General features: G+C 40.4%; 1 protein-coding gene across 14 annotated transcripts in view; it reads right to left on the bottom strand.

Annotated features, from left to right (window-relative positions):
• Positions 1-9,720: 9,720 nt before the first annotated feature.
• The window catches only part of APC (APC regulator of WNT signaling pathway), a gene marked incomplete at both ends in the record, with an annotated part of 114,077 nt that continues 106,297 nt past the window's right edge, over positions 9,721-17,500 (bottom strand). For all 14 annotated transcript variants that reach the window (XM_080696151.1, XM_080696157.1, XM_080696164.1 and 11 more), the window contains one exon: positions 9,721-16,297. In XM_080696151.1, coding sequence (XP_080552277.1) covers positions 9,721-16,297 — 6,577 coding nt within the window. The remainder of the gene's footprint in view (positions 16,298-17,500) is intronic.

Genomic DNA, 17,500 nt, shown 5'->3' with positions numbered 1-17,500 from the left:
AAGACAAATTAACAAAAAGAATTAAAAAAAATTAACAAAAAGAATTAAAGAAAATCAAAGACATCAAATATTTCATTATTAATAATATAATGGAGCTAATTTTTACTATTAAAGATTCTGAAAATTAAAAATAAAGGCCAGGCATGGTGGTGCACGCTTGTAATCCCAGAATTTGGGATGCTGAGACAGGAGGATCGTGGTTCGTGGACAGCCTCAGCTACTACTTAGGCCCTGTGCAACTCAGTGAGACCCTATTTCAAAATAAGAATAAAAAATAGGTCTGGGAGTGTTGCTTAGATGTAGAATGCCCCTTGGTTCCATCCCCAGTACAGAAAAAAAAAGGGGGGAGGATAATACTGAAACAGACTTTTTTTGTGTGTGTGTGGTACTAGATATGGAACCCAGGGGTATTCTACCTTTCAGTTACACCCCAGCCCTATATTTTATTTTGAAACAGGGTTTCACTAAGTTGTAGAGGGTCTTGCTAAATTGCTGAGGCTGTCAGCGAACCGAGATCCTCCCTCCTGTCTCAGCCTCCTAAGTACTTGGATTACAAGCATGTACCACCATACCCAGCTGGAACAGATTTTTAAAAATGAACTAGGACTTGGGAATTAGTTCGCGGCCAGCCTCAGCTATTTAGTGAGGCCCCTCCCCAACTTAGTGAGACCCTGTTTCAAAATAAAAAATAGGGCTGGGGGGGTGTAGCTCAGAGAGCAAATGCCCCTGGGCTCAATCTCCAGTACTGATAAAAAAGATGAACTAGGATTCTACTGAAATGGTGTACATTTGTATCTAAAGCCATTTTAGTCACTGTATACTAGGCTTTCTGCAGGTCATGCTATCCAACATGGCATCTTGGAGTCTCTCAGTTTTGCTGTGTCGCTTTCTTTTTATTCTCTCATTTCTTCTCCTCAGCCCCCATCAATTCCTGGACTACCCCAAGAATTCCAAATTCTTGCCTCTCTTAAGGAAACCTGCCTTGATCAACATTATCTCACTCTGGTAATCTAAAACAACTGACCATACAACTTAAAGGAAGGAGAATTTATTTGCTCATAGTTTTTTTTTTTTTTTTTTTTTTTTTTGTACTGGGGGCATTCCACCTCTGAGCTACACCCCCTGCCCTATTTTTTTTATTCTTTATTTTGAAACAGAGTCTCACTAATTTGCGGAGGACCTCACTCAGTAGCTGAGGGTGTCTGCGAACCGCGATCCTCCAGTCTCAGCCTCCCAAATGCTGGACTTACAAGCATGTGCTACCACCCCTGGCTATTCCTCATTTTTAAAACGAGGTCTTACTAATTTGCAGAGGACCCCACACTAAGTAGCTGAGGCTGGTCGTGAACCCACAATCCTCCTGTGTCAGCCTCCCAAGTGCTGGGATTACGAATGTGGGCCACCATGCCCGTCTATGCCCACAGCCTTTTGGAGATCCCAGAGTTCAGTCTATGTCAGGCGGGGTCTTTGCAGCTCAAGGCATGGTGGCAGGAAGCAGAGACAGTCTCTGTTCTCACATCATGGAGGCCCAAGCAAGAAAGCCAACAAGCAAGGGGATTCAAAGACACAAGCATAATCCCTAAGGTAACACCCTCAGGAACCCACCTGCAGCCACAACACCTGCCTGGGTTACAGGCCAGGAACCCATCACAGTGACTTGCACTGAGATTACAACCCTGATAATTCAATTACATCAATCCTGAGCATTAATGCATGAAGTCCTCAGGGCATATTCTATGTATAACCATATCACCTATTAAATTTTCTCTCTTTCCCCACTCCAAATTCTCAGATTAGCTTTATGGATCCCAAACCCATCAAGGTCCTAAGAAAATAAAAGTTCTTTCTGAAAATTTTCTTTTGGCAAGATCCAACCTTCAAGTTTTAGGTAACTTTTCCTTTTGTAGGGACTAATTCATTCATCAAACACTGACAGTCTTAGCCAGGCACTGTGACTTGTGTTTGTAATCCCAGTACTTGGGAGGCTGAGACAGGAGGACTAGAGGTTTGAGGCCAGCCTCAGCAACTTAGCCAGACCTTCAGCAACTTACTGAGATCTTGTTTCAAAATAAAAAATAAAATAGGGATGTAGCTCAGAGGTACAATTTCTACTACCACACACACAACAAAAAACAAAACAGAGTTCCATAATTTTTGTCAAATTTCTTTATGTTGTAATTTCTCCCTTTCATTTGGTGTTACATAATTTGATATGTAAAGAAGACTTCAAGCCAGGCGTGGTGGCGTGCGCTTATAATCCCGGCATTCGGGAGGCTGAGACAGGAGAATCGCGGTTCGAGGACAGCCTCAGCTACTACTTACTGAGGCCCTCAGCAACTCAGTGAGACCCTGTTTCAAAATAAAGATTAAAAAATAGGGCAGAGGATGTATCTCGGAGGTCAGATGTCCCTGGGTTCCATCCTCAGTACCGCAAAATAAATAAAATTAAAGAAGGCTTCATACTGATGTTCACCTTGTTTTCATCATATTTCATGCCCTTTCTCCAGAATATACGTCAGCACGTATGTTCCATTAGTGTTGTCTGCATTTGCCTGTGCAAGCGTGGCTATACTGTTTATTCATTCTGGGTCTTTTGAAGTGTCTTGTTAATAGAGGACTTTATTTGGTTGGATAGTGATTGCTTTATTGCATATGCTTAATACATTTGTTTGTTATTATTCAGCTTCCTGTTCAGAGCTGGGGAACGCACCAGGGCCTTGTGCATGGTGGGCGGGTGCTGTGCCGCTGAGCCACACCCCCAATTCTTTCCCACCACTTTACGCTTTGTCGTGGTGAATTCTCCCTGCCTCATTTCCCCTCTGTTCTTTAATATCCAAGTTCTTTATAATTATTTTAGTGACTTACTACCTGAAAGATGGAAAATTTCCTCTTAGCACTGGGATTACAACTAAATTATCATTTTTTTTTCAGTACTGGAGATTAAAACCACTGAGCTACATCCTTAGACCTTTCCATTTTGAAACAGGGTCCTGCTGAATTGCTCAGGCTGGCCTTGAACTTAAAATCCTTCTGCCTCAGCATCCTTAGTAGGTAGGACCGCAGGCAAAAACTGAATTGGTATTTTTCCAAGTTAAAAGTAAAATAGTATTTATTGACATTGCTTATCAATTAAATATTCACTATGCTTTTACTTCTTCCCTTCCTTCTAACTCTTGTTTCTGTCTGGGTTGGAATAATCTTGAATTTAAGATTAAAATTATCTGGGTGTGGTGGTGCATGCTTGTAATCCCAGCATTTGGGAGGCTGAGACAGGAGGATGGCAGTTCGCATATAGCCTGGGCTAGTGAGGCCCTTTGCAACTCAGTGAGATCCTGTTTCAAAATAAATAATAAAAAATAGGGCTGGAGGAGTAGCTTAGAGGTAGAATGGCCCTGGGTTCCACCCCCAGTACCACACATACAAAAAAAAAAAATTAAAATTATTATTATTAAAAGCTGGCAGCGCCGGGCATGGTGGCGCACACTTGTAATCCCTGCACTTGGGAGGCGGAGACAGGAGGATCACACAGGTTTGAAGCCAGACACGCTGGCTTAAGAGACCTTGTTTCCAAATAAATAATATAAAAAAGGGTCTAGGAGTGTAGACCGGAGGTAGAAGGGTTTCCAGGAACCCCAGTACCACCACCAAAAAAAAAAAAAAAAAAAGAGCTGACATGGTGGTGCATGCTTGTAATCCCAGCATTTGGGAGGCTGAGACAGGAGGATCGTAGTTCAAGGACAGCCTCAGCTACTACTTACTGAGGCCCTCTGCAATTCAGTTAAGACCCGGTTTCAAAATAAAGAATAAAAAATAGGGCTGAGGGGTGTAGCTCGGAGGTCAAATGCCCCTGGGTTCCATCCCCACTACTGCCCCCCCCCAAAAAAAAAGTCTCAAATAATAAAAGTACTTCATTTGGAATAAATAAAATGTTTGGCTGGCTTCAGAATTCTTAGGTAACATTTCTAGTCCCCCCCCCCCTTTTTTTTTTTGGTGGTACTAGGGGTGGAACCCAGAGGCTTTCTACCTCCAGGCTATACTCTCAGACCTATTTTATATTTATTTGGAAACAGGGTCTCACTAAGTTGCTGAGAGCCTCCTTAAGTAGCTGAGGCTGGCTTTGAACCTGTGCGATCTTCCTGTCTCAGCCTCTCCGGTGCAGAGATTACAAGCGCGTGCCACCACGCCCAGCTTCTAGTCCCTTCTAAGTGCTGTATATATTGTTTCACTGTTTTGTGGTTTTTTTTTTTTTTTTTTGTAGGCCAATGACCCCCCCCCCCTGCTTTTTTTTTGTGGTACTAGGGATTGAACCCAGTGGTTTTCTACCTCTGAGTTATACCCCCAACCCTAATTTATTTTTGGAACAGGGACTCACTAAGCTGCGGAGGGCCTAAGATGCTGAGGCTGGGTGCAAACCTGTTTCTCTGTCTCAGCCTCCCAAGCACTGGGATTATAGGCACTTGCTACCACACACCCAGCTCACTAATGTTGTTAGAAATCTTTTCTCTAAACTGAGCCTGGTGGCATATGCCTGTAATCCCAGTACTTGGGAGGCTGAGACAGGAGAATCACAGGTTTGAGGATAGCCTAGCAACTTAGTAAGACTCTGTTTTAAAATAAAAATAAAAAGGGCTGGAGGGTAGCTTGGCAGTAGAATGCATCTAGGTTTAATCCTTAGTACAAAAAAAAATGTGTATTTCTTTGAAATTAAAAAATTTCTTCCTAGCTGGGCGTGGTGGCGCACACTTGTAATCCCAGTATGTGCGAGGCTGAGACAGGAGGATTGCACAGGTTCGAAGCCAGCCTCAGCTACTGAGTGAGGCTCTCGGCAACTTAGTGAGACCCTGTTTCTAAATAAAATATGTCTGGGAGTGTAGCCTGGAGGTAGAAAGCCCCTGGGTTCCATCCCCAGTGCCACACACATACACACACTCACACTCACACACACTCACACACACACACACAAACACACACTCCTTCCTAAAATGCATCTAAATGTGCCTTACAGATAGTTTCATTGCTCTAGGAACAAATGAGTTAGTTCACAGATTCCAAGTCAGGAAAAAGTGTGAGTGCCAGAAATGGCAAGGACTGAGGGGCTCTGGTGGCTAGTGACTTGCCTCTCACCTGCTTTCTGTGCCTCCCTCCAGAACCTGCTCTACAGGCTGGTTTCCTCTTAGTATAAGCTCCATGTCAACCTCAGTAATAATCTGCCTTAAATTGACCTGAGCTTTCAGTTCTGGCACTCACCAGCCAGACATTTTCTTCGTGATTCTTATATCAAATGGACTAGCCTAGACTTTTTTTTCCTAAGGGTTTTGGTTACTGACCAGATAATGATGAGTCTCTTCTAGGACAGGCATCTACCTCTGGTGGAAAACGCCAGGGTCTGGGGTAAAGACTGGGTATACAAAGTTCACCACCTATCCTGGGGCTGTGAAGGTAGTGTTGGGCAGGTGATGTTTGGCATTTCTGTCAATAGTTATTTCTCATTATTTTATATTCAATGGTCACCTTTACTAGTATACATAGAGTACTTTAATAAAAAATTAACAATCAGATAACCTCAAGAGAATTAAGTGAACAGTCATAAATGTGGAGAAAAAATTATCCTGAATATCAGAGGAAAGAAAGTGTATTTAGCACCAAGAACAGTATAATACATGAGAACATACAAGTTGATAGAAGCATCAGTAGCCTGACAAAAGGCAGAATATATTTTTATAGACCACAGTTAAGAGAACAGCAGGAAAATAACCTGGGGTTAATAGCAGCCACAGTCCATAGGTTCCAGTATTACAAAGCAGTATCTTAAAGTCATCATAAAATGAAGGAAATATGCTTACTAGAAATGAAAAAGTAGAATATACTCTTTCAGCTACTGTGACTTTTGAAGAGTTGGCTACTGACCTGACTACTCAATTCTTTCTTAAACTCTGGGCAGTTTACCTTTCATATTTCACTTACTTTCATAGATAAAAAGGAACTTTTACACAAATCCAGATATAGTACAACTGGCCCCCATCTTCAGCCCCAGACTCATCCTTTCACTTGAACTCTGTGGTAACATGATCCATGTGTTACCCAATCAGGAACATTTTGACTGTACTTAAGAGTGCTAGTTGGTCCTTACAGAGATTTTATTTATTTCATTGTTTTCCTCATTAACTTTCTTTAGCAGTCTGGTAATTTGTTAAAGTTTATCATCAAATACCTGATTTGCCAATTAACCATTTCCACTTTATATTAATAAATTGGATACATTTTTCTTTCATCTGAAACCAACCTTTCTTGACTTCAAAGTTCCCCTTTCTATCTATCCTAATCTTACTGCAAATCCAAATGAGTTATTTGTTGGCTACTGGCTTTTACAGTGACTGTTCCAAAAGGAACATTAGCTGACAAGCCAGGTGTGGCAGCACTCGCTTGTAACTCCAGTACTTGGGAAGCTGAGACAAGATTGCAGGTTCAAAGTCAGTCTTGGCAACTTAGTGAGACCCTGTTTCCAAATAAGAAATAAAATAGGGCTAGGGGTATAACTTGGAGGTAGAATGCCTCTGGGTTTAATCTCCAGTACCAAAAAAAAGTTACTTGTTCATTTATATAACTTGTTTTCTACTGTGAGTTGAGGCAGGCTGTGTCAGATTAGACAGCTCAATATTCAAGTCTTATGCCTAGAGGAAGAGTTAATTCACAAGTAAAGATCCAGTTGTTGAGCTGCTTGAGCCCAAGATAAGCACTTCCTGTGATAACTGAGGGTCTCAAAAATACGGTCATCCAGATCACCTTTGAACTTGTTAAAAATGGAAATCCTTGGGACCCATTCCAAACCTACTCAACCATACTGTGGATTATGGCCCAGCTGTCTTAATAAGCACTTATGGGGATTCCAGAACATTTTTTTTTGGAAAAACACAGCCTCAGGATTTCTTTGATGCAGTCCACAGCTAATATGGCACTGACCCGTCCTGCCCTTTAATAGGCATAACACCTACTAATGAATCCTCAGCCTTGGGCTTAGTCTGACATTCCTAACAAGCATAAATGTAGAGTGGTTGGCCTGCTATCAGTTATGACAGTACCCTCTGAACTTCTCAAAGTAGAACTAACATTTCCCCTTCACTGACTCAGAGCTGTCACTTCTAGCTGGAGGGTCTCATTCAGCAACCTTTTCACTCAGGCACAGTATACACAGACTGGCTCTTTTCCCAGGAGTGCTGCCCACAGTCTTCTGGCATATAGAGTAAATTCTTGTTTCTCACATTAATAGTATTTTTTATACTTGAATTAAAAGGCAACTTTATTCTAATGACTAATACCTTCTCTCTTTCCATAAAGATACTTGAAGTGGTTTGTGATATCTGGCTTCAAAGAGAAAATCAGGAGTGAAACAGAGATGCCTATACACATGTATCCTTGTTTACAGCAGCCTTGGAGAACAATTGGTATTATTCATAATAAGTTTCAGATGAAATTTGACAAGATTTAAAATGTAGATATATTCCAGAAGGTAAATGAACGGAGGTGTTTACAAAGTGAAGCAGTGTAAACAGCATGGGCTTTGGGGCAAAACACTCAAGCTCCTCATTCCCTCTAAGATATGCACAGGTACGAGGTAACTTAATGTGATTTCAAGGACAGCAGGTAGGCGTACATCATGCTACTCTCTCACCTCTTCCCAGTGCCCCACCATGTTTAAAAACACTTTGCCTTCACCAAATGCAGAGTACATGAATTTTTCATTAAAAATATAAAAAAAATTCAACAAATATACGATAATTTATCATCATAGTCCCTTTTGATCTCTTAGAGCAAATTCAGGGAAGATATATGAAGTAAATTATCTTTGCTAATGCCAGTGCATTTTCCTTGAAGGGCTTCCATGCCATATGAGGAAATAGGCCCTAAACACACAGCCACAACCATACCTATCAAAAATAAAGTTTTTCTTAATAGGTAGGGATATTTAAATATTCTCAATATCTTTTATTTATTTATTTTTGCAGTAGTTGGGATTGAAGTGAGGTCTCAAGCATGATGGGCTCTACCACTGAGTTAAATCCCCAACCCTCTTCTGAATACCTTAATGGCATTAAATCTTTTAAGTTCCGCCAGGCGTGGTGGCGCACGCTTGTAATCCCAGCATTCGGGAGGCTGAGACTGGAGGATTGCGGTTCGCAGACAGCCTCAGCTACTTAGTGAAGCCCTCTGCAACTCAGTGAGACCCGGTTAAAAAAAAAAATAAAAAATAGGGCAGGGGATGTAGCTCGGAGGTCAAATGCCCCTGGGTTCCACCCCCAGACCCGCCCCCGCCAAAATCTTTTTAAGTTCCATGTGATTTGAATTTTCTGATTTTTATGGCAAAATAATGAATGTGCTTGGCTGAAGAAAATTTGCCCTAACAGGGTGATAAAAGGCGTTCATTTTAAACCTAGTAGCACCAAGAAGGTGAAGGGACAAGACATTTACACTGTAGAGCTTGGAAGAAACTACTTGTACCTAAGAATAACCAATTCATTTTTCAAGTACAGAATTCTAGTAAGAAAAAGAAAACATTCTACATGAGCCTAATATTTTCAATGCCTAGTCTTGTGCTAGTCTATACTGCTACTATATGCATTTGTCTTAACTGAAGTTCAGTAGAATAAGGAAGAAAAAGTTGGAAAAATATTGAACATCAAAAAGTGCTAATCACATAAAGAAGTCAATTTTAGGAATGGTTAAGTGCCAACAATCTTCAATTCTTTTTATTACAGTAAGAGGAATTTTACTCTTAATGCATAGAATCCAAATAAAAGATTTATATAAGTTTTCAAAAGAGGCCCTTTTGACAATTAATACAAATGTGAAATAAGACCCTTCAAACAAATACCAATTTCAGTAATAGTTTACATACAGCAATAATTTATTCTGAAATGTTCATTTAGTTTCCGTTGAGACACAATTCATGTCTCATTAATAAAAGAGCAGCCGTCTCACCTCAAATACCAGAATATACAACAGTTACAGCATAGCAAAAATTCTACCTACTTTCAGATAAAATCTAGTTCAGGTAAAATAGTTTCATTCAATGTTTACAGTTAACACATTTTTTTTTTTTGAGCACAAAATAGTGTGAATTGTTACACTGTAGCTATCTCTATGCACATCATGTGACCACAGAACTGTTAATCATTACTTCTGAAATTTTAACCATCATTTTCATTCATGCAGTAAAGCAAAGCAGGCTGGGTAAACTTATTCATTGGGAACCATATTACTGTGAATTTCACAGCCACATGATTAATTATGAAGTTAGATGGACTCACAAGTACTAAAACATATTTTTTGCATAAATACCAATTTCTCCCTGATGTAAGTTTAGTTTTATAATCTAGAAATGATTGATAACAGCAATATATCATATTTTCTATCTGTAATGTTCATCATTTTAAGACAAGCGATAATTAAAGGATGGGATGGATGCTACTTAAATATATGTAAAACATACTGTACAAATATACTTGGCTTTACCATTTTTCCCTATCAAGAGTGCCTCTCAAAATATGACTGTGAAGACAAAGTGTACCCTATCAAATATGGCTTCCAGAACAAAAACCCTCTAACAAGAATCAAACTTATTTACAAAATTTTCTTATTCTTATAAGTTTCATTTGAAACAGAATTTCTATATAGCAGTTGTAATTAACATCTAATCTTCTTAGTTTCATCCTTCCAGCTCTTTTAAACTGATGTCACAAGGTAAGACCCAGAATGGCGCTTAGGACTTTGAGTTCCACTGGATTCTGTGCTGTCAGTCTTTGAATCGCGTTTCTTTGTGTTATTTACTGGTGTTGGGATCTGAGACGGACGGGCTGAAGTGCTGTCTGCACTGCTTTTCCTAGGGCTTGGGTTGTAGTTAAAAGGAGTCACTCTGGCAGCAACTGTTCCACTAGGTGAGCTGTGTTTGCTGGAGCTGCTTGAACTGAATGGGGTTCGCTCCACTATAGAGCTTTCACTTGTCTCTGCTGCAGGGACAGGGTTACTGTGTCCTGGTTTTGTCTCAGTTCCTTTTTCGTCAGGGGCATCTACCTGAATAAAAGAGTTCAGGCGGTTTTCCAAACCCATGGTGTGCCCAGGAACGCTGCCATTGCTCATCACATTTTGTTTTCCCTGATTATCTTTTGACTCCTTAATGTTTGGATTTCCCTTTTCTAAAACACTGTCAATCACCGGGGGAGTATTACCTGTGGGAGATCTTCCAGATCTAGGGTTGTTAATGGGACAGTCCTCAATTCTCACCCAAACATCCTCTGTTTTAGAAACAGCAGGTGCCATTTGATAAATTAGAGTCTTTGATTCAGCACCATTTGTAGCACCTGAGCAAGTGGTCTGAGAACTAATATTTGTGGGAGAAATTTCACTTTCTTTTATTTTTCTCCATGTTCCTTTTGTGGATATTTGGTTTTCTTTAGTTTGTTTGGTTCCTGAAATAGAGTTTACATGTTTTTCATCCTCACTTTTTGCTTTTTCACTAGATTCTGATGAAGCAGAAAGAATTGAAGACGAACTTCCAGTTCTTCTCCAAGTGCTTACTCGAGGAAGGGATGATGAATGCTTGCTGTGCTCACGCTTCCAGGTTCCAGACCTGTTGATTGGAAGTCTGGAGGGACTTTCAGAATGGGAGCGTGCTATATCATGGCGCTTTCCTGGTCTCCCATCATTATACTCTATAGTGGGGCTGAGATTAGGTGGGAGTTTTCGCCATCCGCCAGCCTGAACAGCCGAATGTGTGGGTAGAGACATATCAGGAAGAGAAGGACTTAAAACTGGTGTTTGTGCCTGGGATCTAGTGGGCGAATCTGGTCTAGAAGATGGAGAAAGAGATTCAAATGAAGCAGATTCCTCCAATTTTCTCCTTAGGGTTGGGCTTGGCGCTTCTTTGATGAAAGTAGATTGGCGTACTAATACGGGTCTCTCTGACCTATCAGATTCACTTCCACTTGACTTAGTTGAAGACATCCTAGAAAGTTCTACCTTTTTATTGGATCCATTGCTATTATTCATCTGATTTAGTCCTTTGGAGGCAGACTCACTTCTTGGGATACTACTGGCATTTTTGGATAAGCCTGTTTGTTTGGTAAGGTTTTGTTGGCTCATCTGTCTTCCTGGGGATGTATACGACATTTTTCCAGAACCGGACGACTTAGTTGAAGCAGTACTAGGGGATGATGTTCTGGGCAGCTGAGATAACTTGTTAGGAGGACTTATTCCATTTCTACCAGGGGAAATTGAGTTTCGCCCTGGAGATTGCATAGGTCTGCTTAACGGCTGCTGGGCAGGTCTTGAAGGAGTAGAATCTCTAGATCCTGACCTAGAAGACCCTTTATTTGATCCACTTGTTTGGGAAGTCGGCCTGGTAACAGGGCTTAATTCTGATTTAACTGATGGCTTGGTTCCTCTAGGAGAAGTGGTGGCTGTCTGACCTTCACTAGGGCTTTTGGAAGTTGGAGTCTTAAGGGGTGGGCCTTTTTTAGAAACAGGACTTGTACTTGAAGAACTATTTCGAACTCCTGGAATATGTATCATTGTCCTACCTCGAGAAATTGAAGGCATGTTTGTTGGAAGGGGCTGTTTCATTTGGCTTGAAATTTCTGAATTAGATCGAACTTTTCCAGTAATCAAGCTCTTATAAACTTTTTTTCCTCCTTTGATTCCCTTATTTTCAGATTCCATCTTTTTAGCTTCTAATGTACTTTTCTCCCCAGGTTTGAGAATTCGTGGGCCCTTATTACTTGTGAAGGGCTTTTCCTCTTGGTCAGGTGTAAGATGAAAAGGCGATCCTAGAGAGATTCCTGATTTCAGTGAAAGAATTGAATCTGAATCAGATGAAGCTTGTCTAGACAGACATGCAGCAGCAGCAGCTTGGTGCAAACTACTTACTATGGAATTCGCCCCTTCCTGAATGGCTTTCCAATCAAAGTTTTCTGAATCAGGGGATAAACCGTGCTCTGAATCTGGTCTCTGTATATCTTTCAAATCAAGCGTCAAATCTTCAGCCAGTAAGCCACCTATATTCCTGGGACTATGCTTTTCATTATCACCCTTGAGTCTTGAAGGCCTTTTCTTTTTTGGCATTGCAGAACTTATACATTCCTGCAACAGGTCATCTTCAGAATCAATACTAAGAGAACTGAGAGAACTGTTTCTTGAAAAACAAACAGGGGTATCTTCAACATGAAATGATTTAGGAGCATAACCTGATGCCTGTGGTTTACTTGGTTCTCCCTGTGAATCTGGAGGCTCAGTCTCTTTGACGGGTTCATTTTCTTTGTTGTTGTTATTTTCTTGGTCAATGTCACTGAGAGAACTAAGAGAGGAATTACGAGAAAAACAAACTGGAGTATTTTCGATAGCAAAATTCTGTAATTTTTCATCAGTTGCTGCTCCTCTATCTGGTATGTCTTTGGATGACTGGGGGAAAGTGGGCTGTTTCTGCAGTATTGGTTTAGATTGACCTCGATTTATTGGATGTTTTATAACAGCTTGGGACTTATTAGATGATTGTTGGCTTGAGGTTAGTTCTGTGTGGCTGGCAACCTTAGCTTCTGAATCCTTACTTTCTTTCCCTTTTCTTAACTCAGCCTTTTCTCTGGAAAGGTCAACATCATCATCATCAAAATCTAGAGAACTCAAAGAGTCATTTCGTGAAAAACAATAAGGAGTTCCTTCAATAGGGGTGTAATGATGAGGTGAATCAAAAGTAAAACTTCCTCTCACTCGATCTTCATTATTTGGCAGCTTATCAGTGAAGTCCTTAGAATTAGTTTTCAAATTCTGTTTCTTTGAATCTTTGTTGTCTGAGAAAGTTTGTTCAGCATTTAAATTATTTTTTGAGTCTGTATTCTTTCTTACATGTGTCCTGTATTCGGCGTTCTGGGGCATAGGTTTTACTGGTGAAGTAGGCTTCTTTTTCTTACTGTCTATTTGATTTTTGTTAGTTCCAGATGAAGACACCGATGCTTGTTGGACCTGGTCCATTATCTTTTTCACACGGAAAGGTTTGTGACTTTTCCCTTTGGGCATAGCAGAATTAATACATTCTGCAAGAATGTCACCTTCCTCTGTTTTATTGTCATCCAATTCAGGGACAGTTGTAGACGAGGTTTTTCCGTTTTGAACCTCCTCTGTACTTCTGCCTTCTGTAGGAATAGTATCTCGTTTTTCAAATTCGCCTGACTGTGCCCCTGCTCTAACCCCTTCTCCAGCAGATAACTCATTTGGAGGGGATTCTATTGTTAGATCGCTTAGAGACGTAGCAGTGGAAAAGTTTATAGGTGTCCCTTCTACACAATATATCCGTGGCATATCATCTCCTGGTGTAAAACTAACATGCTTTTGTGCTTGTAACCTATTTTGTGATGGAAGAAGTTTATACACAGGCAGCTGACTTGGTTTCCTTGCCACTGGTGGAGGTAATTTTGAAGCAGTCTGGGCTAGTTTTTTGGCTTTACGTGATGATTTAGTTGGCATTGCAGAAATAATACATTCTTCTAATATTTCAATATCATCATCATCTGAATCATCTAACAGATCTTTTTCAGAATCAACAGGTTTTTCTGCCTCCTTTTCCTGGTTTTCATTTGATTCTTCAGGCTGCTCTGGTTCTGTTTCATTCCCATTGTCATTCTCCTGAACCGGAGGCATTATTCTCAACTCCACATCTTTCTGTATAAATGGCTCATCAAGGCTCAGAGCACTAAGGCTAGATGAACAAGAAAATCCATCTGGAGTACTTTCTGTGGCAAAATGCAGCAGAGTATCAGCATCTGGAAGAACCTGGACTCTCTGAACCGCAGCATTGACAGCAGCTTGCTTAGGTCCACTCTCTCTCTTTTCAGTAGTGGGTACTTTGTTTTTAGGTGTTTCTCGCTTGGTTGGGACTGTCTGAGGAGGTGGTGGAGGGGTTTTACTTCTGCTTGGTGGCATGGTTTGTCCAGGGCTATCTGGAAGGTCACTGGGGCTTATAATGCCACTTACCATTCCACTGCATGGCTCACTCTGAACAGAGCTAGCAATGGAGCGACTCTCAAAACTATCAAGGGAACTGACAGAAGTACATCTGCTAAACATGAGTGGCGTCTCCTGAACATAGTGCTCTGGTGGACTTTTGGGTGTCTGAGCACCACTTTTGGAGGGAGATTTGGCCCCAGAAGAAAATTCAACAGCTTTGTGCCTGGTTGATTCTGCAGACAAACCAGAAGCCTGAAGTCGGTTGGATTTGGTTCTAACATGTTGTGACACTGTTGGAACTTCACTGACAGGATCTTCAGTTGATCTAGTTACAATGTTCTCTTTTATTTCTGCTATTTGCAGAGTATTAGCAGAATTTGCTTCTTGTGTTGTCTGATTACACCCTATTTCATCTTCAGCTGATGACAAAGATGATAATGAACTACACCTTGAAAAACATATTGGGGTGTCTTCTACACAGTAAGTCTGTATTGTTTCTTGGTTGATAGAGGGAACTTTGCAACCGGTAGCTTTTTGAGTCTGACCACTTCTACTTTGTGCTGAACTTGGATGTAGCTGATTCTGTCTCTTAGCATTAGATGAAGGTGTGGATGTATTCTCACTGCTTGAAGAGATGTGCTCAGGTTTAGTGCTTTGTGCAGATGAACTCTTTGGGAATGAAAATGATGGTTTCTGTGAGGAAGAAATGTCAGTGGCATATTTTAAACTATAATCAATAGGCTGATCCACATGATGTTTTTCTTCATTATATTTTATGCTATAATTTGTTGGTCTCTCCTCTTCTTCATGCTGTTCTTCCTCAGAGTAGCGTTCACTATAGTTGGTTGGCTTATCATCTTCATAATCATCTTCCTGACACAAAGACTGGTTTACATTTTGATTAATTCCATGACCAGAACTCACTCGATTTGTTTCTGAACCATTGGTTCCCCTTGACCTATATGGAGAAACACATTCCTGCTGTCCAAAATGTGGCTGGAACTGAAGATGTTTATCATCAGTGCTCTCAGTATATACAGGGTAAGTGGTGCTTTGACTCCTGGACTGTCGTTGTTCACTTTGTTTTATTTCATCTTCTATTATGTGTTTGGGTCTTGCCCATCTCTCATTCTGTGAAGGGCTTTGCCTTCCAGAGTTCAGCTGCTCATCTGAGTATTTAAGACTGTAATTTATTGGTGTATCCAGTTCTCCATCATTATCATCCATATGATTTGCACTGTGTATTTTATGGGCAAGGTCAGCTGGATACTGACCATAACTGCAAAATTTACTTTCATCGTCTTCAGAATAGGATTCAACCGAGGGTTTCATTTGACCTCTTTTACCATAACCATCACTACTACTGACACTATTTAAACTATCGTTTGAAGATCTCTTATATTCCAGTTTGGCATAAGGCATAGAGCATGTCCTATTTGAATTTTCTGACTTAGTGAAATTGTATGTGTTTGAATGTGTGTGGGCAGCAGAACTTCTTCTTATTGAGTTCCTCTCATCTGTTACACAATGTAATTCAGTGGTAGAACCAGAACTTCTGTCTTCCTGGGAGGTATGAATGGCGGATACTTCTTCCATGACTTTGGCAATCTGGGCTGCAGTGGTAGAGATCTGCAAACCTCGCTTAGAAGAGGTCCCTGGATTTTCTGTTGCTGGATGGTAGCTGCTTAGGCCAATTCCTCGTTCTCTCTCTAAACTTCTATCTTTTTCAGAACGAGAACTATCTAAACTTCCCCTTGATGAAGAGGAGCTGGGCAAAACTGTAGTATTCAAATATGGTGAAAGAACAGTCATGTTTCCAGTATTAAAATTGTCTGACCTATTATCATCGTGTCGATTGGTGTCAAAAACATAGTCACCATAAAGACTTTGCTTGTGTCTCTGCTTACTACGATGAGATGCCTTGGGACTTAAATTGTCAATATTGTCAAAAGTTTCTGATAAATGCTGAGCATCTAATTCTGCTTCTAGAGCTTTTTGTTTCCTAACATGAAGAGATGGCAAGCTTGAACCGGGAGACATAATATTGGCATCTTTATACTTTGCTGGTCTATTTGCCATGAGATTCCTTAAAGCTGCAGCGCTTCCCATAGCAATCATTTTGTGCTTTGAGTGAATGAGGTTCTTGAGCATGCTAACTGCCCCCATGTCCCATAATGCTTCCTGGTCTTTAGGGTTTCTTGCAGAGAGATTCCATAAGGTTCCACATGCATTACTGACTATTGTCAAACTGTGAGATTTCAAGTGTTGTAATAGAGTTTGTAGGCAGTTATTCTCTCTTAGAATTTGCCTGAAATAAAAGGACAGAAAACAAATTTAAGTTTAAAAATAACTTTAAAGCTTAACAATAGGCACAATATAATTGTACCAATAATCCTATAGATCCCAAGCATTCCACATCTTTTGTTCTCTTAGTTCATTTAATGTTAATTGTGAGGCCTAACTCAGCCATTAGGCTAAAAGAAATATTATTTTTCATCTATTCTACATTTCCTATTGTGACCTAATAGCTTAAAAAATTGGTGGTGGTAGTGTGTGGGGAAGATGCATTTACTCTATTCACATGGTAACAGTTTTCCAATCTAGAGACTATAAACATATCTTGACATCTTAAACTAAACAAAGACTTTGTAATAATTTAATCTATAGATGCATGCTACAATGTTGACCACTGAGATATACTGGAGAAGGTAGAGAGAACTGACAGATCTTTATTTGGAAGCACACTGTGTGCTCCTAGATCAATAAACTTACTTTACAGTAGTCTCTGTGTCTCCAGCTTGATTTTGTGACACTGCTGTCCCTTATGAGTGCTCTCTAAGCAGACTGGGCATAACTTTTCAAAACAGCATGAAATAAAGGTTTTCAAAACATTTAAAGCATATAAATACAAGGTATAAAAATCAACATAATAGCCGGGCGTGGTGGCGCGCTTGTAATCCCCGCGCTTGGGAGGTGGAGACAGGAGGATCGCGCAGGTTCAAAGCCAGCCACGCGCGCTGGCTTAGGAGACCCTGTTTCCAAATAAAAATGTAAAAATAGGTCTGGGAGTGTAGCCCAGAGGTAGAAGGGCTTCCAGGAACCCCAGTACCACACACACACACACACACACACACACACACACACACACACACACACACAATCAACATGACTCCTGGGACTTGAAAGAGCTATAACTTGTTGAATGCAGGGAAAATTGAAGTTCCATGATAATGTGTTTTTGCTTCAGTGAGTCTTAATGCTGACTGGTACAGATACCCAATAAGCTTTAATGTGGTGGTCTTCTCTTAGTAGCCCAGTAGTCAACCCAGTGCTTACTGAGTTTAAGGTGTACTTTTGTACATCAACAACTTAAAAAGATATTTATTTTCTTATGAACTCTTTTACTAAGTAAAAGAACTTCATGTTCTTTTTGAAAACAGCAGAGTAACAGTGGATAATTTTTTTTTTTGGTGGTACTGGGGGTGGAACCCAGAGGCTTTCTACTTCTGGG

The sequence above is a fragment of the Muscardinus avellanarius genome (genome assembly GCF_963383645.1).
Source record: "Muscardinus avellanarius genome assembly, chromosome: 1".
NCBI classification, from domain to species: Eukaryota; Metazoa; Chordata; class Mammalia; order Rodentia; family Gliridae; genus Muscardinus; species Muscardinus avellanarius.
Note: the sequence above shows the minus strand (reverse complement) of the source record. Positions and strands in the feature narration are given on the sequence as shown.